The following is a 25,862-nucleotide window of genomic DNA, read 5'->3' as shown; positions in this document are numbered from 1 at the left end:
TGCTTTAGGGGCAGCAAATATACCATTCTGGCTAAACAAAAGACTTGTGTTATGTACCAGTCCAAAGAGGTGAAGATTAGAAAGAGTGGTATTCAAAGACAGATCCAATCTGGCCCTGGCATAAAGACATTATCCTTTTATAATGACAGTATGGAAGAAGAAAAAGGCCAGTGAAACAAAAGACACACAGGAGGAAATGTGCAATGTCTAATTAGTTGTGTGCCTTTGAAAAATCATAGTATATTTCTAAAAAACTATAACTTCTTCATAAAATGAATTGGTGTAAATATTCTCTAAGATTCCTCCCAAATTAGATTCCAGTATCAAACTGGGAAGCCTCAAAAATGTGGAACATAAAAATTTGTTTATCTCTTCTCAAAAAAGTAGTAGTATTGTTTCACTTTTAAGGTCTAATAACATTAAATACAATAACAAATATTAAGGAAACCTGGGAAAAATTTAAATTTACATTTCTAAAACAACATTAACTCTCAATCACTCTGAACACTGAACCACATAAATTATAGGGGACCATTGTGATGATTAAATGAGAACATATGTAAAATATTATTAACTAATTCAATTAAGTCATTAATAAGCACTTAGTATGCTGAAAGCATGGAGTTTAGTAATGGGAATTCAAAGACAAAAAAGCTACATGCTCCCTATCCTAAAGAGCTTACAATTTACCAACAATCATAGAAATGTGAGTATTTATTAGTATCAGTCACAATGGTAAATTTAGTGCAATAACAATAAGTATAATGCAGTAAGCCTAATAATGCTAAAACTTGATATGAACACAAAAACCCTGATTAACCAAAATATCAGTCATTTATGCAGATTTATGTACATGGGTATACAGACTTCTAACTTGACAAAGTACTTTAATAGTCTGACTTTGATGAAAATTTGATTTTCCAACAGATGGTATAGTACCAATAGTACTAGAGTGTCTCAAGATAGCACGTGTGTACATGTGTCTATGTGTGTGTGAACACACACATATACATATAAACACCATCCACATATATAATAATAATGTGCTTCCAGAGTCCTTTATAATATTCTGCCATGAGAAGGGAGCTCTGACACAATTATTCATGTGTTCCTATCAAGATAAGGTAGTATAATTTGAATATAATGATGAAATTAATGACTAATCCATACTTCTAATATAATCCATATTTCTTAATGTCTCTGTATTGGGGGTGACCATAACTAATATCATCAACTTTGTCCTAAAACTCAAGACAGCAAAAGAAGCATATTCACAAGACAAAAATGAAGGGCTAAATGCCATCTAGAGAAACATATCTCTATCATGATATAAAGTCTGAAAAAGTGTTTAGCTTAAAAAGCTTCTATTATTCTAGCAGCTCTGATTGGGTATCAGAATCTGCCAGTAACTCCTTAATACACACTAACAGCCAAAAGTACCAGCACCACTCATAAATTTTTAAATTCTGAAAAGGTAAGCAGATCAATCTAGGACAGCCTAGAACAAATGAAAACATTTAAGGGATTAAACTTAATTACTTCTTAATAGGTTTACTCAGACTTGGAAATGATTCAGAATCTCAGAGAACCTACTATTACAATGGTGTGGGGTCTCCCTGAAAAATCCAGTCAAAACATAAATCCGCAACTTAGAATAAAGTTTATAAGAAAGAAAATGACCAACAGTGACCAAAACTCTGGTTAAAAACACATAAAATTACATCAGTGGAACAAACAAGAACTACTGGGAAAATAGGAAAGTAGCTTAGCAGAAGTTAAATTTAGAATAGCATACAACACAGTAAAGAATCAAATGGATATACTACCTGAACACAAAAGCCTATATCATAAAACAAAAAATTAGAGAATGAAAGGAGATGCCTTTCACAACTACAATTAAGAGGTAAACCTTTAACTAAAGAAGGGCTAGAGATGAACATAAAAGACATGGTGTGAGCTGATACAAAGTGAAGTGAGCAGAACCAGAACACTGTACACAGCAACACCAACATCATATGATGAAAAACTGTGAATGACTTGGCAATTCTCAGCAATACAATGATCTAAGACAATTCCACAGGACTCATGACGAAAAATGCTATTTACCTCCAGAGAAAGAACTGATGTCATCTGAATACAGATCGAAGCATACTATTTTTCATTTTCTTTCTTTTTCTTTTTTTGGCTTGAGTGCTCTTACACAAAATGACTAGCATGGAAATGTTTTACGTGATTGCACATATATAACCTATATCAGGTTGTTTACCATCTCAGGGAAGGGGAAAGGGAGAGAGAGGGATAGAATTTGGAACTCAAAATTAAAAAAAAAAAAGAATGAATGCTAAAAGTTATTTTTACATGTAATTAGGGGAAAATAAAATACTATTCTAAATTTTTTAAAATTAAAAACATGGTAGATAATTTTGATTACAAAAAATAAGAATGAAGATAGAATAAAGAGAGAAAATGCTGAGTGGGAAAAAATCAACATAATCGATGTCTGATATTCAAGATACATAGGGAATGGACACAAATATAACACCAAGAACCATTTGCCAACAGATAAGAGGTCCAACCATTTTCTTTTTTCAAAAGAAAAAATGCAAACTATAAATGATCATATGGAAAATACACTTCAAACTCCTTTAAATGCAAATTAAAACTCCAAGATTTTACTCCATAACTTGCAAACTGGCAAAGATGACCAAAAAAAGGGGAAAGAATCACTGCTGAAGTGACTAAGGGAAAACAGGCACAAAAATATGCTATTAGTAGAGCTACTATCTGTTAAACCATTTTGGATTATGAATTTTAGATTATGTAAAAAAAATAATTACAATGTTCATATTCTTTGACCCAGTGGTCCCAATACTGGGCGTGCGCGCGCATGTGTGTGTGTGTGTATATATATATGTATATGGGAGGTCAAAGACAGAAACAAATGTCTGATATATAATACTATATCAAAATAGTCACATCTTCAACTTTTTGTTATAGTAAAAGAACTGGGGGAAAAATAACTTATCAACTGGGAAATTGTCCAAAAAAACTCATTTATGAATGTAAAGAAATATTATGCAGTAAGAAATGACAACTATGAAAAACTGGGTTTGTATAAACTGATACAGAGTGACATGAGTAGAGATGGTAACAAAATAAATACTGACAACAATTTCAATGGAAAAAACCACCCACTAAAACAAAGCCCAACTTTTAACAATTAAAGAACCCAGTATGCTGAAGAGCACATAATGAAAAATACCACTCTAAACCTGGCAATAGAGGTGGCAAACAACTAAGGCAGAATATTATACACAAACATGCTCTCATATGTAATTACTATATTATGTTTCTTTTGACTATTTTTCTTCGATATAAGAGAATGTTCAATTGGGAAGAAAGGGGTATTTCCAAAAAAGACTACAGTGTTAAAACAAAAGACAACAAAAGGCACAAAAATAACTGATTCTGGAAAAGGGTTATTATATAATCACAGTACACACACACACACACACACACACACACACACACATGCACATACATATATACAAAACAGAAAAATTTCTCTCTTAGATCTTAGCAAAAATTTTAAGGCAATATGGCAGTAAGACGAAGGCTGGCCTTGGACTCTGGAAAAACTGGGTTCAAGGCCTATATCTGATATATATTAGTTTTATGACCGTAGTCAAGTCACTCAACCTCTGAATGGCCCACATAACACTTCAAGACAAAGTTACAGGGAAGGTGCTGAGCTCTATCAGTAGAGGTAGCTTCCATGTAGGGAGTTGCCCTACTCAGATGAAATCATAAGTTCAGTTATTTTCTTTAAAAAGCTCTCTACATTCCTTCATACAAGGAAAATCCATTCATTTGCTCGACATGACTAAATTCCCAGTATACTCAAGACTTTATGCCTTCATTTAACTTCAGTCATGTAAAAACCTGGGACAAAGAATGACATGCCTTATTAAGTTAAGAATCTAAACAGAAGATGAAAAGTCTAGATTTAGGAGTCAAGAAAGTTTTAAAACTTGCCTGTAAATCATCTACTAACATACAGAGCATAGATTTGGGCCAAATTTTCTTAAATAATTTGAACAACATAAGAAAAGATGTACAATACACAAAGATAATTTTAAAATTTTAAAGGCTGATACCTACAATTTAAAATATTATGCTGCTGAAAAGATGGCTCATGGGGTAGAGGATGAGGAGGGATATGTTTGGAAATAAAAATTTAAAATATATATTCATTATACTGCTGGATCCAAGCTTTCAAGAACAGATATGAATAAAATATGCCAAGTCATGATTCCTTCTTATGGTCAATGTCAGTATTTGAAGAAAAAAAATTATTCCCCAAAAGGAATGAAAAGAAAATGAGTAAACTGAACACACAAATACACTTGAATATGCATTCCTAACCCTTTATGGAATTTACATCATAAACAATATGAAATTTTAGCCACAACAGATGATTTAAGATCTACTGGAATAAATGTTTACTAGAAAGTATCACAAGATTAAAACTATAAGATTATAAAGAAATCCAAGTATTTAAGAGAGTAAAAACTCAAGAATATATAGCATCAAAGTGAACTGAGCTATCACTTTTCTGAAGAAACACTAATTTCAAAATCAATTGTCTCCTTGTAACAATATGACACTCCTAAAAACCATGCCATCCTAACACCATCATCCCAATATATTTACCAAATGTATTTCATGAGGGATTCTCAAAATATGTACCACTGATTAATTTATAAGCCTGATTTTTTTCCCTAGAGAGAAATAAGTTAGCTGACTAATTTAATAACAGCTAGCATTTTTATAATACTTCTTGAAGTGTTTGCAAGAGCTTTACAAATATTATCTCATTTGATCCTCACAACAACCCTAAGAGGTAGGGGCTATTATATCCATTTTTACAAATAAGGAAACTGAGGCAGGAGTTAAGTGACTTGCCCTGGGTTCAAACTGCTAGTAATTGTCTGAAGCTGCTTTTGAACTTCGGTCTTCCTGACTCCAAGTCCAGAGTTCTAGCCACTGTTCCATTTAGCTGCCTTGTTTGACATCATTTTGCAAATTAAGTCCTAAGAGCAGTACCCTAAACTACCAAAGCATGACAGAAGTATCACAGAAATACCTCTGTAACATCTAAGAAAAGATTTTAATAAGAACAGCTCTACAGAGAAGACAAAAACAACTTAGGCAATGTTTTTTTTGGAGCCTAAGAAAGTTCAAAGTCATCCAGAAAGAAAGCTAACCTGAACAGTTTGTATCTGTGGTGACTGGATAACCGATGGCTGTGGTGTCTGAATCACTCCCTGGACATGTACAGTTTGACCTGAAGGCAACTGCACTAGAGTTACAGCTGGAGAGCCTCTTCCGGTACCTGATCCAGCTACAGAAACCTGCAAAAACGATCATTCAGTATTACAAAAATGTCACAATAAAAACAAAACAACAGTAACAATGGCCAAAAAATAGGCGCTACTCATCACTAAGACCAGTTTATTTACTTTTCTTTTTTTAGTTATCAAGGAATGACAAACAAGCTGCTATATTTACCATTAGGAGATTATTATTATTATTATTATCCTAGAACAGCTGTTCTCTGATGTTATAGATATTAAAAAAAATCCATGACCCTCACTTTCAGTCCCCATGCTTAGGTGGGCTAAGAATGTTCCCAGCAAAGGATTCTAAGGCAGTTAAACCACCTCACCACTACAGAAACCAAGCCTCCTTTGGCAAAGCTCAACGCTATGGTTAAACTCTTCAGATGACTATTTTTACCTTTTACCTGTAATATTTTAAGAGTGAGGAAAACTAAGTGAAAATTAAATTTGGGAATCTTTTTATTCTAACAAATGTTACTTAAAATCTCAAGTTGATGACATTCTGATGTACTTATGATCATAGGACAATGCCCTGCAGACGCAGTACTGCCACACCTATATATTAAAATCACAAGCTAATGCACACCAGAAGTAATACCAAGAACCCCACATACTTGCAGAGGGTTTTTAACCCATTAACAACAGGGTCCTTCTTCCCTCCCATCCCTTGCTATCCTATTTAACTCAAATGCTCTGTACAAAGCTCAGACCATGCTGAGGAGAAAAACTGCCTCCTCTTTCACTACCTGTCAAGGTCCTCTCAACAAAGATTTCTATCAGCTAAAGAACATTATTGCTAAAGGAAATTTTAAATTACTGAATCTCTTAATCACAAAGATTCCTTCCACAAACATGTAAGACAAAGAAACAACCTAATCATCTTAGTGATAGACATACCCAGAAAACAGCAAGCTGTGCCTCTCTTTCCTTGCTACTGAGTAATTTAGCATTCGCCTCCTTGACATGTAATTTTTGAAGAGCAGCGACCAAATCCTACAGTGCTCAAGATGTTACAGAAAACCAGGTGCCTGGCACTGTGTCCATGGAGCTGCAGGAAACTTTGTGATCTTATTTCAGGGGATAATTCTAATTTTCAACACTTCTTCAGACTGATAAAGTAGCAGAACAGTGTCAGGAAAAGGGCATTGGAATCTGACATTGGACACATTCAAATTCCAGCTGTCGCACATATTAGCTGTGTGACCCTTGGGCATTCCTCTCTGAATCTATACAAAGAGGACAGTAAAATGGACTCATCTTTCTACCTCACGGGGCTGTTATGACAACGAAATAAAAGGACATATGTGAAAATGTTCTGCATATCATAAATGTTACACCATCATAAATCATACTGACAGTAAACAGACGAATTAGGAGACAAGCATATCCAACTTGATAAAAATGAAAAAATAATGGAAATCTCTCTTTACACTGCATATGCTCTTCTAATGGATAGATGCTAAGTCTCAGAATCAAAAAGACTGAGATCAAATTCTGCTTTTGATGAACACTACTGCATGACCCTTTCAGTGTTCTAAGACTATAAACTGCAGAGAAGGTACATATACTGGAAAAGGAAGTCTCTCGCCAAAGCTCTCCCTACACAGATGAAAGCACAAGTCTGGTTAAAAAAAAAAAACACAACAAAACCTAAGGTATTCATAATAGGTTTCTTGCAAAAAGCAAATTCCCTACCAATCCCACAAATATTTACCCAGCCCCTAGAATGCACTCAGCACTGTGCTATACTGTAATACAGAAAAAAGGATATGTTCCTCTATCAAAAAGAGATTACAATTTAGTTCAGGTGCCTGGATGAATACATTATATTAAGAGCAAAATTTTGTAGCCCAGATCGTTAAGGAGTTCAAAGTAGAGGGCTAGAATGGTCAAAGAAAGCTTCATAATTTGGCCTTGATTTGGGCCCTAAAGGATGAGTAAAATTAAGGTTGGTAGAAGGAGAAAGGTCTATAGAGATAAGAATGAATTAGGGCACTAAAGGGGGAATGCACATAGGACGATCACAGGACAGTGAGGACACCAGCCCAATGTAAACATTTGTTTTAAAGAACGTAATGGGACATGATAGAATCTGAGCCAGCCTATGATATATGTTTAATGTCAAGCTAAATGTAGTATTTGTTTTGTCCCTTTATCTTCTAGGCACTGGGGAAGCATGGAGAGCTTCTGAGCAAAAGAATGATGTGATTTAAAAAAAAAAATAAACAAATATTTAAGAAGACTAATCTATCAGAGGCAGCTAGGTGGCTCAGTAGAAAGAGCAGTGGGCCTAGGGTAAGACCTGAGTTCAAATTCAGCCTCAGACACTCACTAGCTGCGTGACCCTGGGCAAGTCATTTAACTTCTGTTTGCCTTAATCCACTGGAGAAGGAAATGGCAAAGCACTCCAGTATCTTTGCCAATAAAACACCACAAAGAGTATGGAGTGACCACAGTCCACAGGGTCATGAAGAGTTGAACACAACTGAACAACAATTATCTGCTATTAGCACATAAAATGAACTGGAAGCTGACAAGACTGGGAGCAGGGAGGCCAAACAGGAGATTACTGCAATAACTTAGGGTATGAGGGAGAATAAATTACAATGGTGGTAGCAACAGTGAACAATGATTCCCTTGAAAAAACTGGGTAATAATAAAAAGGACTAAGGAGGGGGGACTAAGAAGCAATTACTGATTCAATTTTGAAAAAAGTTAAATGATAGTGGGACATCCAGGTGAAAAGTCCAATAGAGGGGCTGTTATAGAATTATAATTTGGAGGAAAGATCAGGGTAGGAAGCAGATTTTTAATTTTACAGAAGCTCCCTGGGAAATCTATTCTTAAAGGACTCTTTTCCTAAAAAGAACAATGATAGCAAAAAGCTATTTTAAAAGTGTATTACTGCCAAGAAATTCAAAAGATTGTTACCACATTAACACCAGAGATTCTGCTCTAAGAAAGAGCTTCTCTGATACAGTCTTCTCTGAAGATTTCATTAAAATGTAGAAAGAAAAATATGATACTCCTTTCAAATGGTCCTATTTCAGGAACTTGGAATAATGTTAAAAGCTAAGTCATCAAAATTAAAAATAAGCAGCTTTTGACTAATGAAAAAAGTGAATTGGAATTAATGCTTTGGAGTTGAGGAAAGTGATATCTTAATAAAAATATATTATTATGTCTGAATCTAAAGAATATGCATAAATAAGGGGAAGAGATTCAAATATCAAATATGCATTCCAAGATTTTTATAAGAAAAAAAATCTTAGCTTTGAATAGCTCAATACATTTATGTATATTCATCACTCTCCAGAAAGTCACATCAAAATGAATATTAAACGAAGGATTTTTAGTTACTTAAATTATATTCACAAATAAAAACCTTGTTAGTTTGCATGTTTTTATTTACAATAAAGATGTTGCCCAAAAGATGTATAAAGTGATCTGTTTAACCCATAATGGGCATGTAGTTTACCTTTTTTTCTAGATCCCCTAAAGAGCAGTCCTCCTGTGTGTGATGCCTGAAACATAGATTATGCTGATGCCACCACATCCACTGAAAACCCCACTACAGACAGCTAATCTGAAGAGATAAATTAGATGATGCGATTTACAGCCTTACTTGGCTTTGCAATTTTAAAAATCTTATTAATGATACTTGTAACTGGGAGAAACCTCACAATGTTGAAACACAGCACTTGATTTAGACCTAACAGACTATATCCAATCTGTTGCTAGGTTCCCTGAAGATGGATTTGTGATGTCACAATGGACCTTCAAATGTCACAGAGCCCTCTAAGGGAGCTAATAAAGTAAAAAATGTGTCACTGTGAACTAAATTCTTGTAATAACCCTGTGACCAAGGAATCAAATGTCTATAGTCTCTAATTCAATTTCAGGAAGAAATAATGAGATTGCATTAACAGGTAGAGCTTTAACTAACTATCATAATTCCAGTACTAAAAACAGGTGTCCAAAATCTGCCTCAATTTTGAGGATGACTCGGAACAAAATTATTACAAGTGGAAGCAATAAATTAGATACAAAAAACATTCACTTTCACCATATTAAAATTTGGGGGAGGAATATATCATTTGTTCTTCTATGGGGAAAAAAAAGGTCAAGAGGAAGGAAACACTGAAATAATCCTCATTTTATCTAGTATCTTCACTCTGCTCCCACAAAAACGTTTTTTTGTTACCAGAACAGGAATACAAATTGCACAATAGACTAGGTTGTTTCACAGAGGTCTTCCTGCCTATCCTCACAAACAGTTGCTACTGAGCAAGAGCATATCCGCAAAGATGGGAGGATGTGGAAATACAAATTGATTCAGAAACTACATAACTAAGAATGTTAATTTTAAAATATCTGATTAACTTGTAGTGTGGTTTTTAACCTAATCTTTATATTTATATGATAATAACATTATGAAGGGAATCATAAAAGGTTTTCAAAACACCTATTTAAAACTGGTTGCATAAACAAAAATAATGCTCCAGAAAATCACTCTTCTTATTGTTATAGAAGTAAAATGGTATAATTACAACTTTGAAAAACAAATTCAACCCGTAAGATTAAAAAAAAATACACATACATAAAAAACAGCAGCAGAAAGAATCATTTACTTTAAGGCTACAAGAGTTTAAGAAATACCATGGTAGTCTGAACTTGATTTTGGGAATGGGGGAGGGGGGAGAGAGGATAGGGGTGTGTGTATGAATGAATAGAAGGGAATGGAGGAAAAAAATTGTCTCTAAAAATATCACTGTTATTATTTTCCATAGCATTTATCATGACAGATATAATAAAATAAAAAACCCACCAAGAAATATTTATTAAGTGCCTATTATGTCCCAGGCATTGTACTAGAAAACAGAGGTAGAAAAGTTTGCCCTCCGTCCCTTCTCTCAAAGACCTTATGATATATCCAGTGGAAAAAAGATACATATATGTAAATAATATAAATATAAATATGTATGTATATATATAAAACAGTCAAATAATTTTGGTAGAAAGTCACCAGTGTAGACGAAGTTTGAGCCAAATCTTAAAGAAAACTCAGGATTTAAACTAACAAGTACTCATGAAAACATTCTAATGGGAAAGACAAGTATACGTAAAAATATATACAGCATAAACATAAAAGTGAATACAAAGTAGTTAACTATAAGGAGCTGCATCTTCAAGGAAGAGAGGAAATCTTAAGATATGGAGCTATGGAAGTGCGTTCCTTCTTGGACACGGAGGACAGCCAAAACAAAAGCACAGAGCTGGGAGACAGAGTGTCAAGTATGACATGCAAAGAAGGCCAATTTGGCTGGAAGTGGGAGTAATGCCCAGGGAAGCTGCAAGTATTAGTTGGAGCCAAGTTCTGTAGGGCTTTAAAAGCCAAATAGTTTATATTTCATCCTTAAGGCAACAGGAAGTCACTGGATATTTTTTCAATAAGGAAGTCATGTGATCAGAGCTGTGCTTAATAAAAATTACTTTCAAAGTAGTGTAGAGGATGGAATGGAGTAGCAAGATGGGAAGACTTTTGCAATAACCTAGGCAGGGAGGTGATAAGGGATCTGAACTAAAGTGACTAAGGTGGTACACGTGTGAATGGAGAGAAGGAAATAGAGGTAAAGAAATACTGTAAGGATAGAATCAGCAAGATTGGCTAAAAGTTACTGAATATATAAGGGTAAGGACAAGTGCCTGACAGAAATAATGAAGGTTGGGGGAGGATAGTTTGGGGGGCAAAGATAATAAATTCTATTTCGATTATGTTAAGTCTGAAACGTCTACAGGACATCGAGTTTGAAACATCCAATGCAAGCAGTTCAAGACATGCAAAAGAAGTTAGAAAGAGGTCAGGGTTAAAGACAGATCTAGGTATTATCAGAATAGTGATGATAAACCCATGTGAGTTGATGATGAGGTTGCCAAGTGAGAGAGTACAGAAAGAGAAGAAAACGAGTCGAGGATAAAGTCTTGAGGTACACTCCACAGTGACATGATGGTGATAACAACTCAGCAAAGGAGAAAGAATAGTCATCTCGTGGGAGGAAAAAACCAAAAACATTCTCAAGAAAACCCATAGGGTAGAGAAGTACTCAGAAGAAAAGGGCACTCAACAGTATCAAATGCTGACGAGGTCAAGAAGTGGGATTGAGAAAAGGCCATTAAAACATCATTGATAAATTCAGAGACTAGTTTCAGTTAAGTGTTGAGACTAGAAAGCAGACTACACATTGTTAAGAAGTGAGTGAGGGGCACAGCCAAAGTGGCAGAGTAAAAGCAGTGACTTGCTTGAGCTCTCCCCCAAACCCCTTCCAAATACTTGTAAAGAATTCTAGAGCAGCAGAACCTCCAGCCCAAAACAAACTGGATGGTTGATTAAAAAGGTTTATTGCACCGGGCTGGAAGAGAAATGCAGTTCAGCATGGGAGTGCAGGCAAAGACCAGGCCTCAAAGGACTGAATCACGGGCAGCTGTGGCAGTTTCCAGACTTCTCAAACCATAAACACCAAAGACAATTTAGAAGGTCAGTAGGAAAAGTCTGTGCCTGCAGTGAGAGAAAAGCTCGACACAGTCTTCTGGACCACAGACTGAGGGGGAATCAAGTGGCTGATCAGAGGGGGATTGCAGGGATCTCTTTGCTGGTGCTGAGGCAGGATTCTGTTGCTTTGCCTGTGCTTAGATCTGGTCACAATTCTGGGTGGCAGTACTGAGGTGGAGAGGAGTGCTGGCGTGATAGAGTTTATAGTGGTGGTGTAGAGAGAATCCTTCTCACAGTTTCAAGAGAGAAAAGTGTTTGTACTCACTCATAGACCAGAGCACAGGCCAGGAAAGGAATAAACACCTCGACCTTGATCATACCACTTTGGAAGAACTGAAAACTTACAGGTTCCTAGAAGTATCTCTGAAAACAGCTGCATAAAATCCTCGAAGCTTGGGACAGCACATTCTCTACACTGGAAGTAGATCCCTACCGTTAACAAAGAGTTTAAAACTCAAGAAACTGGCTGGGATCATGAGCAAACTTTGCAAAAAAAAAAGTCAGAACACAGAATCTTTCTTTGGTGACAAAGAAGATCAAAACATACAACCAGAAGAAGATAACAAAGTCAAAGCTCCTACATCCAAAGAAGTGACGAGAGGAAGCGAAGGCAATGAGGACAGATTTTTTTCAAGTAGTTTGGCTGAGAAATAAAGAACTATAAGGGGACGGTGGAGTCTGATGAGGGATTTTTCAGCATGGGAGACACTTGGGAGTGTTCATTGGCAGCTGGGAAGGGACCACTTGATGGAGAGTGAAGGTCAGAAAGAAGGGGAAGCAAAAAAAAAAAGACGTATGTATAGAGAGAGCACACGAAGAGAGTCTTGCTTTGGCAAGAAAGATCACTTCATCAGAGTCATACTAAGCTAATTCACCTGTAGTTGAGTAGATAGAGAGAGCTAAGCCTGAATTCAGAAAAGTAAGTTCAAAACTGGCCTCAGACCCTGAATAGTTTTATGACCCTGAGAGCAAGTCACTCAATCTGTTTGCCTTAATTTTCTTAACTGAAAAATAGGGATAATAATAGCACCTACCTTGTAAGGCTGTTGTAAGAATCAAATGAGGTCATATTTGTAAAAACCTCTTGGCACAGTGGCTAGCATATAGAAGGCATTACAGAAATGTGTATTTCCTTCCCCTTCTTCCACTGTGCTCAAAAAAATGATAAATGTGGTCAAGAAAGAAAAGCATAGAAAGAGCTGCTGAACTGATTCAGGGTGAATGAAGCACACAGAGCTAAAGAAGCAATATACATAATGACAACAACAAAATAAATGGAAAGCACCAACACAACCCCACCCCACCCCCACCCCACACACGAATGCTGCACATGTTTTTGGACTTTTTTTCAATTTATTGATTGTGTTGATTTTTTTCCTCTTCTTTTTTTTGCCTTAAAAAATATTATTAGTTATATGGGATGGCTCTCTGAGATGAAAGATACTGTAGAAAACTATGACAATATTAAAAAATAAAAGACATCAATAAATAAAAGCTTATTTTAGAAAAACAGTTTCAAAGTTTCTAGTTTATTAATTAGCACATTAGTTTCCATACAAACAAGTCCTTCAATGAAATTCCTGACCACTAATATCAGAATGATTATTCTAGTATTCTCAGAAAAAACTAGAATTCTTTAAAAAAATAAAAAAGACCTCCCAACTCTAGTCCATCATTCTTTACCTCATTACTCCACTTCATAGGAATATGTATTAGTCTTTAAAAGCTCAGCCTTTTTCTGTTACTGGAAGAAATGGCAGACCAACTAATTCAACAACAACAACAAAAAGATTTGGAGTTTAATCTCATCTCATTTCTCCCACTCACCCAACTTCTGAAAAAGAAACTAAGACATAATGAAATATTCACCCCAGAAAAATATTAAATTGAAGTGATGATCCTCAAAATAACTTAATTTACTTTTGGAAAACCAGGACTTAATATGACAGTGAACATTCTACCATACATTATTCATTGCTAACTTTCCATTTTTAAAAAAATAACTGTCTTCCTAAAATCTTTATGACTCAATGAGTGACTGCAAAAATCTATACAGGATTTTATTTTAAAAGCCGTTTGAAAACCTACAATTTAAAGTATGTAAATCAAGTTTCTGGTTTGAGAGGTTTTAAAAAAAAATCTTCTCCAGTGTAATTGTTATGAGATAAAGGTTACCTTTCTTATTCCCCTAGTTTGCAATTTAAGCAGTTCTAAAGGTCAGAGGATCACAGAAATTAAAACTGAAATGGACCTCAAAGTCCAACCCCAACATTTTTCAGATGCAAAATGAAGGTCTGCCCATGGTTCTAAAATATAGTGAGATTAGCAGAATTTAAACTCAAGTTCTCTGACTCCAAATCTAATTATACCATGATGATGCTGTAGAGACTTTTTACCACTTAGGCTTTTTTTCCCTCCCAATAAGCTAAGGAATATGAAATTCAAAAGCCTGAATTTTTCCACAAAAATTTTCTGGGTCATCTTATAAACATAAGTGACACATGGCAAGAGCAAACGCAACTTTTAAAAAATACTTATATTTTTGCTTTAGGTCTATAGTATCTTCATATATAAAAGAAACTCCAAAATAGTAAAACGTTGACTTTTACCAATAACAGAGGTTCATAAAGCAATGTTACTACATACTATGAATGTGGCATTCTAAAAACCTACATTTTAAAAGAGTAAAAACTCTGAAAGAATAATAGTAATAATAGCAATAATAATGCTAGTATTTCAATTTAGGTCATTAATACTAAATTCCAAATAATGTGTTAGAGTTTGTAGGACCAAGAAAACCTTCAAAGCATGGCAAAATGTTGACTGGAAATCCTAAGTAATACACATAACTCAAAGAGCACATAAAAAAGAACTTTTAACCAGTATATGACATTTCTTCAGTTGAATTCTTCTTATGAAACAAGTATAAAATTAACCTTTTTTCTTTGTACTCTCTGAATGCCCACTCTATAGACTAAAGAGCCACAGGTCACTTCATCAAGGTCACCTGATCAACTTCTGTTCTAATTAGAAGCACACACTCCACTGTAGTTTATAGCTTTCCTTTATTACATAATCATCTCTCAATGAACCCTATCACCCGTATCTCTAATCCCAGTTAATCTACCCTGATTTTCTTTTGTCCCCTATTAGAATGGACACCACTATTTCTAGGAATATTTTTACCTCTTGCCTGCTACCTTTGAGGTAGCTTTTGGAATGGTTTCCAAAGTACACCAGAGAAAGGGCGCCCATTAAATCAATCTAAGTTCCGTATGCCTTTTCCCTCACAAGAATCCCACAGGAAAGTTCCTTGGTCTGTCATGAACAACAGAAATCATAAGGTCAGTTCTACAGCAATTAAATGGCAGCAAAGTGGCATCTCTAACCCTGAAGCAAAATAAAGTTCAAGAGCTACTGAAGTCCTGAATTATAACCAAGCACTAAATCATTTAACTGAGCACTGTGGTTTGATATGATGTAACTACTATCTACAATGTTTGCTTTGAGGAACTTACCAGAGATAATCTCTACCTTGGCTAGGTCACCATCAAGTGTAATGCAGCAAAAAGAGGACTGGATTTTAAGTCAAGAGGATGGGGCTGAAATCCCAGGGATGCTACTCACCGTCTGTGACCTTGGGCAGGTTCCTTCACCTTCCTGGGTTTGTTTCTTCATCTCTAAAATGAGGGGGTTGAATTAAATGACCTCTAAATGCTATAGTCTCATGAATTATGCCAGATCATCCTAAGAACATCTGCAGGTAAAACCAACAAAGTGGTCTCTTCAAATCAGGACAAAAAGTAGAACCAACAAAAGGAGCATACCAAGGACTGTACCTGGAGTACCTTATGGAAAAAGTGTCAATGGCACTTGCAAGAGTGGCTGGACTTGATCTAAATACGTTAATAAGAAACTGGTGTTAAATATAACTGTTTAAATATAAAAATGACTGTGAGGTATAGAGAAAATAAAATCTTGCTGATGGGTGAAGGAAACAGACATGATAACTGTCTTAGCACTTAATAAGCACTTGCTGAATTTAACTGGATCTAAGTACTTCACGGGATATCATGAGGAAAAAGGCTTAGATTTGTTTTGCTTGTATACAAAAGGGATGTACAAGGAGAAATTAGGTGAAGTTGAAAAAAAAACAGATGGTTGCCTGGTACATAGCACTGAGTAGCACTGATTACTGTAAGCTCTATGTAAGAGAACATTTCCAAATATTACACCTATCTAAAAAGTAGGATGATCTCCTCAGAGAAATGATGGGGTATTCCCCCTCATTAAAAGTCTGAAATGATGCTAGATTATCAGGAGACACCCTGCATGGGATTTGGGTCTGATACAGCTTAGATTAGATGGCCTTTGAAGTCCCTTCCAACTCTAAGATTCTGAAGATGCTATAACATGCAACCTATCAACAAGCATTTTCTATGAAGCGCCTACTATATGTCGGACCTATGCTTGATGCTGAGGATGCAAAGACAAAAAAGCAATCTCTGCCTTCAAGGATCTTACATACACATGTTAGGGGTATGCAAGGTAATGGGATGAGAAAAGGCACTAACAACTTGCTGGGAAGGGGTTGCAATCAGAAAAGGTTTCATATAGAAAGTGTTACCTGAGCAGAGTTCTAAAGGAAATAAGGGATTCCTAAAAGGCTAAGGTGAGGAAGAAATGAAGTATCTTCCAGGCATGAAGGATAGCCAGCACAAAGGTGGGAGTAGGACTTCTGTGCATAAGGAATAGTAAGAAGGTCAATTTGGTTGGACCACAACATAGATGGAAGTAATGTGTAATAAGACTGAAAGGCAGGTTGAAGAAAGATTATAAGCCCTTCAATCAATGGTCTGCTTATTATGGGCATTAAGAAAGGTATAAAAAAGCAAGACGTTCATGTAAGATGATGCTAGAGTCATGGAGGATACTGAGCAAAATCCAAGCAAAAGAAATGCAGGTAGTCAGTTTCTCCAAACGTTCTTTTGTGCACAGATGACATTGAACTAATGACATCAACTCCTAGAATATCTGAAAAATTCCTAAGAAAAGTCATAGTAATTCAAAATCTTAGTCCATCTACAATAAGAAAACAAGTAGATGAAAAATCCATATTGCCCAAATTATGGAATATAGCCAGATATGACAGTCCACTGAGTTTGTCCATTAAAAATACACATCTTAGATGGGCAATAAGGACAGTCGATGAACCCAGAACTGAATAGGTAAAGGAGATCAGTTTATCAAATTTGGAAAGTTAATCAATGCTTTCGATGCTCATCAATGACTGCTAGCATAAAGAACTCACCTCTAATACCAATATTCCCATGGTAATATGCCACTATGAAAGAGGTGAATTTCAGTTAAGACAAAGGACAAGAGAATGATACATGGTGAGTCTAAGTAGGGTATCTGATATTATAAACAATGTGTGAGAAATGGCTTAAAAGAAATCAAGGATATGAAAGACTGGAAAAGAAGGCAGAGCAGTCATATGAAGAGAGCAAAGGAAAACAGGCAGTTTGAGTGACGTACTGGTACAAACAAGCTATTAAAACAAATGGTAGAAGGCTTCTTCTGATATGTTGGGTGGATCCACTTTGAAGGACCATAAAGGCATAAGGGTGTTATAATCCACAAACAGAAGGAGTATCTTCACATTAATTTTCCGGCAAAATTTGATAGGGTTCTAGTTTGAAACTTTGGGTTCTATGTAAAAAAGCCATTTTGAGATGCAGGTTGGAACAGAAGAGCTCTTATTAACTTTATGTAAGCAAACCTAAAGGGTCTTTTTAATACTAGATTACAAAAAACAAAGTAACAAAAAATTCTGAGAAAAGGTCAAAGTGTAAACTAAAATGCTCTGAGGATAAAATACCTCAGTGACTGAAGTGAACTGGCAGCACTTTACTCTAACATCTTAAACTGTATACCCAGTGCTTTATGACTATTATTTGCCAAAACAAAGAGATAGTCTAGATCCAGTGCATAATCTTTTCAAATATACGTGTTTTTATGTCTGTCCCTCATACATTCAAACATTATGGAGACAAAAACTAACAAATCTGACAAAAAGAAACAAATAAGTGGGGAGAGGGGAAAGAATCTCAGGAAATATATCTGACAAACTCATCTAAACACTAGCATCTAAACTCGCTAAGAGACTTAAAATTTTTCTATTAGTAAAACCAACAGCCCAAAGCATAAATTCTGTCCAAGTGTATCAAGAGACAGCTTTTCAAACTAGAAATGCAAACAATCAATCATCATTTCAAAAACTATTCAAACTCTAACTCAACTAAACACCTGACAATCTTTTGCTTAGGCCATTTGTTCTTTTCTTTTCTTTTTTTTTGTCTAGGTAATGGGGTTAAGTGACTTGTCCAGGGTCACACAGCTAGTGAGTGTTATGTGTCTGAGGCCAAATTTGAACTCTGGTCCTCCTGACTCCAGGGCCAGTGCTCTAACCACTGCACCACCTAGCTGCCCTCATTTGTTCTTTATTGAATAAATAAAAATGTATTAACTAGGCAGTTGTGGTATCATGCTTCTCTAAACTGTAAAGTTAAAGTAATCTGCAATTTCATATACACTTTTAAAAAAATAAAAACGACAAGGAAACAACTGAAATAAGGGATTCTTTTTTAGGTTCACTTTCATTAAAAGTCAACAGAGTCAATATAAATTCAGCCTCATTTCCTACACCCATTTTAGATCTATAGTACTGTAGGATAATGAATATTCATAATGATGAATTTGAGGCAGTGCTAAATCTGGAGTCATTAAAAAAATCTATACAGTTATAAGTATTAGGTATATATGACTCATCAATTCTCTGTAAAGTAACAATCCATGTATTATGTATATCCTAACACTCAGTTAAGCGGAACACCATATTCTTCAGTCATCTGGGATAAATTTGAGCTTAGTAAGAGTAATATTGCTTTATTTTTATTGAACCTATCACAAGGGAAAGGTAAAATCCTAAGTTTACAAAAAGCACCAATGTATTGGCTCCAATTTTTTGTAGTTCTGTATTTTTTATTTCCCCCAAAACTGGGGGGGGGGGAGGGAAAGGTAAATAAAGCACTAAATTAATCCTCCCCTACAGGGAATCTTGCTATCATATCCTATTCATGACCTCTATTACATCATGCAACACTATGTCCTATGTAACATTAACCATACCTAGGCCAAATTTTAAAGATTTGTTCAAAATAATACATTAGTTCTTCTGAGTATTTATCTACGTTTTCCCTATCTGGAAAAATTTCATTTAAAAAAATCATGGTAAAACAGAGAAACTTACAGAGGCCTAAAACACAGAAATATGTATGTTCTGCTATTTCCATTCCATTCAACTTAGCCAGATTTTCCTTCTATTGCTATTTAGCAATTCTTTTTCGTTTGACTATTTCATTTTCCACAGCACCTATTTCAAACCTTTTCCTCTTTTAAGTCTCCTTTGCTTTATAGTAAACCTCCTAGTTCACTGAGAAGAGTGGAGCCATCTGACAAGAGGTTCCCAAACTTCCAACTTCCAGTCCTCAAATTTCACCTATACACTCATAAATCCCTCATTTTGCCATTCTCCTCTCTTGGGTCTCTGAGAAACACATACCCCTAATTAATCCCTCTATCTTTACCTTCTTTCTTGCCTTATCTAGGAACTTCCTCCGGCAATCATCTTTTCTTTCTCATACACATACAATCTCTCAATCTATACAAGATCCTACCTAACAAATATGTTCAAGTTTCCTCAAACTTAAAAAGATTTCACCTTGACTTTTCTATTCAATATTGCTAATATGCCATTCTCTTCTCCCCTTGTATGATCAAATTTTATTGAAAAAAGCAATCTCTTAATGGATCCACTTCTATAAACCAAAGTAACATTTTAGAGAGCATGAGACTTGGAATCAGGAAACCTGGATTCATATCACAACTTGGTCACTTATTAACTGTGATGCTTGGGGCCAATCGGTTTCCTCATCAAAAAGATATGGATAACACTACCTGGCACACCTACCTTCTTGTAATGAAATAATCAAAACAGAATGTATATAAAACCAACTTATATACACAGCACTATCACTATTACATTCTGAAGGTTTAATTACATAAACTGAGAATCACTAACATGTTATTCATGTTACCTTTCCTTTTCCTCATATGTGTTTGAGTGATTTCTACTTAAATTTCTACTTTCTCAGTTATTATTGCTATTTCTACTTTCTTTTTTTAACACACTAATGGAAAATTTTACACCAACCTGTTTTTAAATCAAATGTACCTTTTTACATTAAATAGGTTCACTATGAACAATATATAAATGGGGTTTATATATGGAAGCATATTATAACTGTCTTGATAAGAGAATTAAGACCATCTTTACTGTTTTAAATAATTTTGATATGTCTAAAAAAGAAATGAATTTTAAATTTGACTTGGTGAAACTTATTATTAAAATCTATTTCAGATCAACTAACATAACAAAGTATTTAGGTAGAGAAAAAAGGAGTTCGTTGGCTTGAGAAATATGTAAATATGGATATGCATATTTTTTTAAAGCACCAAGTTCTCACTCAATACCTACATGTAATTTTAAGAGACTATAAACTCCTTAATAATAGTGAATGCTAGCTTCTTTTCTTTGTATACTTAGCACAGTGCCTGGCATAGAGCATGTGCTTAATAAGAGCTTACTGACTGATAATTTTTTAAAACCTATTTATAGCAAAACCTCTGAGACTTTCTTGATTTTAAATTAATAATTTAGATATTAAATGGCTAATTTACATTTGGAATAATTTAGGTATGAGATAAATGATTCAGTTAAAAGTTTTGAATATTTTTTCTGGGCATTTTCTAAGTCTTTCTCATAAAAGAAAACTACCTTACAGCAATAACTTTTTAAAACCACACTATCTTTGATTTCCAGAGCTAGCCACAATAAATCTTGTTTAACTCAATCAATCCAACAATCAACATTTATTAAGCACCAGTCAATTCTCAAAAAAGAGAATAGAACACAGTCTGCAAACTGCAGGCCAATGAGCTTAACTGACTCCTGCGAATATCTTATTATGGATTATTAAAGAGGTGGCTGATGAACATTTAGAAAGGAATGCTTAAATCCAAACAGCCAGCATGGTTTCATCAAGAACAGGTCATACCAGACTAAACTCATTTCCTGTTTTGAAAATATCACTAAATTAGTAGATGAGGGGAGTGCGGTGAATACAGTTAACCTAGATTTTTTATAAAATATATAATACTATTCCCTGTGAAGAAGACATATATATATATATATATATATATATATATATATATATATATATATATATATATATATATATATATATATATATATATATATATATCACACACACAACACATGTATGTATGTATGTATATATATATATATAAATATATATATATATATATATATATATATATATATATATATACACTGATTAAACAATAAGCTGATGGATTCAATATTGGTTGTATGGCCAGATTCAAAGACTAATTAACACTTCAAAAGCAACAGGGCAGGAGGTCTCCAGTGAAATACCCCCGAGATCTGAGTACTGTGCTGCCCAATATTTTTATCAATGACTTAGACAATGGCATAGCTAATAGTATTCATAAAATTTGAAAATGAGACAAAGTTTGGAGGGATAGTGAACACAGGATGCAATAAAAGATCAAAAAAATCTTGACAGGCTAGAACATTGGGCTGAATCATTATTATTAGATCAATCACGGTCAGGATCACATAAGACCTGAAAGGTTCTACTATAGATAAGAGATCTCAGAATATAATATTCTAAAAGGCAAAAAATATAGTTTTACTACCAACTTGCCTGCAAAGCTGAATATAGTCTTAAAAGGACAAAAATAGACCTTTAATGGAATAGAGCACTCTCAAGATTTCCTGACGAAAAGACTAGAGCTGAGTTGGACCTTGAAATACAAACACAAGAGTCAAGTAAAAACTAGAAAGGTAAACTTATTTGAGCAACTGAAAAGGGCTGCAAAATGATGAAGTATTAATATTCTAACAGGGAAAAAATAAGTAAGTATCCCTTTAGAAATGTAGTATCTTCAAAAGGTATAGAGGGTTTTAAATACGAAAAAAAACAGAAGAGGGGGGGTGAGGTGGGGATTGGTTTTGTTCTGATGCTTTTTAAGAGAGGAAAGGGAGCAGAGAATAAAAGGAATACACTAATATGGAAAGGAAGAAGGAACAGTGGAAATTACTTTTCCTCATAACAAATATGGAAGAAGAGTTGGGGTGATGGGCATCAAATGACCCTCTCCCCCATCTGAATTAGACAATGGCAGTCCGAATCACCTACACAGAATTTGGAATAGAAATAAATTAAACTCAACAGGAAAATCTGCAAAAATTGGGGGGTTGGGGGTGTAGTATAAAGAAGAATACTGGGAATGAACAGTCACAAGCAAAACAAACGTCCTAATCCTCAAGCAGGAGATGGTACTTCAAAGGAAAAAATGGGAGGAGAGAGAGATAAGACAATTGGAAATGGGGGAGATGGCTAAATTGTGGTGCATAAAAAAATATAAGGGAATATTATTGTGCCTTAAGAAATATGTGCCTTAAGTGACTTCAAAGAATCCTGGGAGGTACAAACTGATAATGAGTGAAGAAAGCAGACCAGAAGAACAATCTATACAAGGCCAGTAACACTGGATAACACTTAAGAATTTCCATCAAAGCAACTACCAACCCTATCTCCAGAGCTAGAATGACTTATATTACCCCGCCTCCTACCTAACAAGTGAGAGACTTAAGGTGATCTTTTTTGGACACCATTGCCCTTTTGTTTGACTATGCTCATTACTTGACTGTTTCTTTGTTACAAAGGTTTGCGTTTTTTTTCCTCCTGTTTTTAACTGGGAAGGGCTTTGGAGTTGGGGAAGTATTAATCATGCCATTAAAAAAAACAAACAAACTGGGCATTACAATATTTTTTAAAGTGCACAGAAAACAGAAGTAAACAGAGCCAATTTTGAAAGTAAGGGAAGAGAAGACTAGCCACTTTTGAAAGTAACATTTAATTAAGCACACACTCTTCTATTTGTGTTCTACTTTATATGTGGTTTTTTTGTTGTTTGTTTCTTTGTTTTCAGGCAATTGGGGTTAAGCGACTTGCCCAGGGTCACACAGCTTGTGTCAAGTGTTTGGTCTGAGGCTGGATTTGAACTCAGGTCCTCCTGACTTCAGGGCCGATGCTCTATCCACTGCACCACCTAGCTGCCCCTTTTTTGTTTTTGTTTTTCTACTTTATATATGAAAATCCTGTTTTGGAGGACTTATGTTGTGAATTAAAAAAATAAAGTTTAATAGTTTTAAAGTGTACCAAGACTTCTGGGACACTCCGTATTATGTACTTGTTAACTTCCCTGGTCGATCACAAATTCCATGAGGATAGATATGTTTCCTTGTTGTCTTTGTAACTATTCTCAGTGGGCAGCAACAGTCTCTAGCTCAGAGAAGGTGCTCAATAAATACTTAACTGATTCCTACCAGCAAGCTTAGCACCTGTAGTAGGACAGTCCACCTCTCACAGTCCTCAACCCACCTTCCCTAAAAACTCACCTCAACCTCCAAAAAATACTCCTTCAGGATTTTTAAAGTACTAAATAACCAGACCCATATATTTTATGTTCAAATTTATATTTATATTCAAATACCAATAGTCAAAGATAATAAAAGTAACTAGCGGGCACTTAAAAAAATAACTCAATTTTACTGTTATGTAATGGTTATCATGACAACTCTATACCAACCATTCTTTTTGAATGTTTTATAAGGTTTATATATTTTTTCTTGCTTTTTTTCTTCTTCTGGAGTTTCATTTTTTGCTATTATATGCTCATTAAAATATCAATATTCCCTTCAACATAAGCATTAGAAATAATTACTATCCAAGAATAATTACTATCCAAGAATATACAACATTAAAGACCACCTCCAAGAAAATAACAAGTATAGAGCCACAGCTCTTATTTCCATATATTTTCAACTTTATTATTAGTTTCTGTCTATCACTTCTATTTTAATTTACCTGAGCTAGGGTTGGAATAGAATTTTGACCAGTCTGAGTCTGTACATGAGTAGAATCACTGTCTGTTACGGAATCTGTTACACTTCCGTCCTGCTGAGATTCAACTGTTTCCATGGTCATTTGTCTAAAAAGAAAAGAAAAAAAAATAAAAACATTAGGCATCTATTTCAAGAATCACTATTTATGTTTGACTCTGACATAATTTCATTTTTAGAATTTTTTTTACTTTCAAAGTGAACGCTTTATCCTACAGAATGTATGGTATAGTACAAATTCTCAATCTCTAAATTCCAGGCAAGTTATTCTATTGACATTGCCCAAAGAATGCAGATTTTAAAAACCATTGTTCTCCTATGATCACCTATAGCTGAATGATATAAATTGTTGGCTTATTCCTTAATTATCTATAATAAAACTTCCATCAAAAGTTTTCAAAAGGTAGGTGGTCCTTTGTAATCATAAAACAATATATAAATGTGAGATATCATTATTGTTATTACCACAATTGCTGATACTGGCATGGAAAGATAACATCATATATTTAGAATGTGCAGGGATCTCATGATATAGCCCACCTCCTCTCAATTTACAGATGAAGAAATTAAAGCTATCTCTATTCTATGAAAATAATTTACGCATCATTTATTCAAACTGCCCATGTCTATAACACAGTATTATAAAAAGAGTAATTTAACTTTTTAGTCATGTAGTTAATGATAAATAAGTCTACCATGTAATTTTATCCTTGTGAAGCTGAAGACATGTAAGAGAGCTTTGGTCATTTTTAAGAAACTCATCCATGTAGTCATTTCTAAGAAACTGATCCATTTTTATAGGGATATTTTAAAAATATTTTCCGTTTCCTTTCAAATTTAATTTAAATAAATAAGTTATCACCCTGAATTTTTATCTAGAAGACTAAGTAATCTTGTGATAACTCTAATTGAAAACTAAAAAGTGAAAATATGAAATCTTTTAAATGGTATGCTCACTAAATGAAATATGTAACAATTCATTTTTTAAAATGACCATTTAAAATTTATCTTCCTGATCTTATACCCCCTTTCCCATTTAATACTACTACAATAATTTATTTTTCACCAAAATAGTCTAAAAAGAGATATAATATTTAAGTGGATCATTCAGAACTTTGATTGAAATAAAAATTATCTTAAATAGTCATCCTCCAACAACGCTTCTCAGACTAGCCATTTCTTTTCCATATCTGTCAACACCTGACTTCCAAGTTTTCTAACCTCATCACATCTGCTTCCTTTTTATTAATCTGCCCATACTCCATTTTCTAGTACACCCTAAACACAGCTGCTGAAACAATTATTTCTCAAAAGTGATCATATCACTTTCATAATAACTTTCAATAACCTCCTGCCATTATTTACGACTCTAAATTAAACATTCTTAGTTTACTGCTCCTTATACAGAAAACACCTTATCACATTCATTTTCCAGGCTCACAGTTTGTTATTCCTCAACCTGGCCTCTTTACTTCTAGGCCAAACCAATCTATTTGCCTCTCATCATCCAATTTGGATTTATAATTCTTACCTCTTCACCTTTAATCATACCAATTCTTCTACCTCAAGTGCCTTGCTTTCTTCAAACAAGCAACACTGTTCTTTAAGAGCCAGCTCAAAACTCCCCTCTTTTGAAGAAGCCCTTTCTTATCACTTCATGACTAAACTATTCTATAGACACTTTATGCACTATACACACTTTACCTATCTGGAACTTAAATATGGCAACTTTACCTATTCAGAACTCAAATGAAAACCGAGAAAAAAAAAAGCC

At 34.6% G+C, this 25,862-nt stretch overlaps 1 protein-coding gene across 29 annotated transcripts in view; it reads right to left on the bottom strand.

Annotated features, from left to right (window-relative positions):
• CREM (cAMP responsive element modulator) overlaps positions 1-25,862 on the bottom strand; it is a 71,689-nt gene that overhangs the window by 33,941 nt on the left and 11,886 nt on the right. For 13 of the 29 annotated variants that reach the window (XM_020990400.2, XM_020990401.2, XM_020990399.2 and 10 more), the window contains 2 exons: positions 24,054-24,177; positions 5,268-5,414 (listed from right to left, as the gene is read on the bottom strand). In XM_020990400.2, coding sequence (XP_020846059.1) covers positions 5,268-5,414; positions 24,054-24,177 — 271 coding nt within the window. Of the gene's footprint in view, positions 1-5,267; positions 5,415-5,571; positions 5,789-8,880; positions 9,092-15,138; positions 15,271-15,579; positions 15,633-24,053; positions 24,178-25,862 lie in introns of those variants that run through there. The other 16 variants (XM_020990412.2, XM_020990419.2, XM_020990411.2 and 13 more) reach the window with 12 other exon arrangements.

Source organism: Phascolarctos cinereus, unplaced genomic scaffold (assembly GCF_003287225.1).
Source record: "Phascolarctos cinereus isolate Bilbo 61053 unplaced genomic scaffold, phaCin_HiC Scaffold_1;HRSCAF=81, whole genome shotgun sequence".
Taxonomy (NCBI): Eukaryota; Metazoa; Chordata; class Mammalia; order Diprotodontia; family Phascolarctidae; genus Phascolarctos; species Phascolarctos cinereus.
Note: the sequence above shows the minus strand (reverse complement) of the source record. Positions and strands in the feature narration are given on the sequence as shown.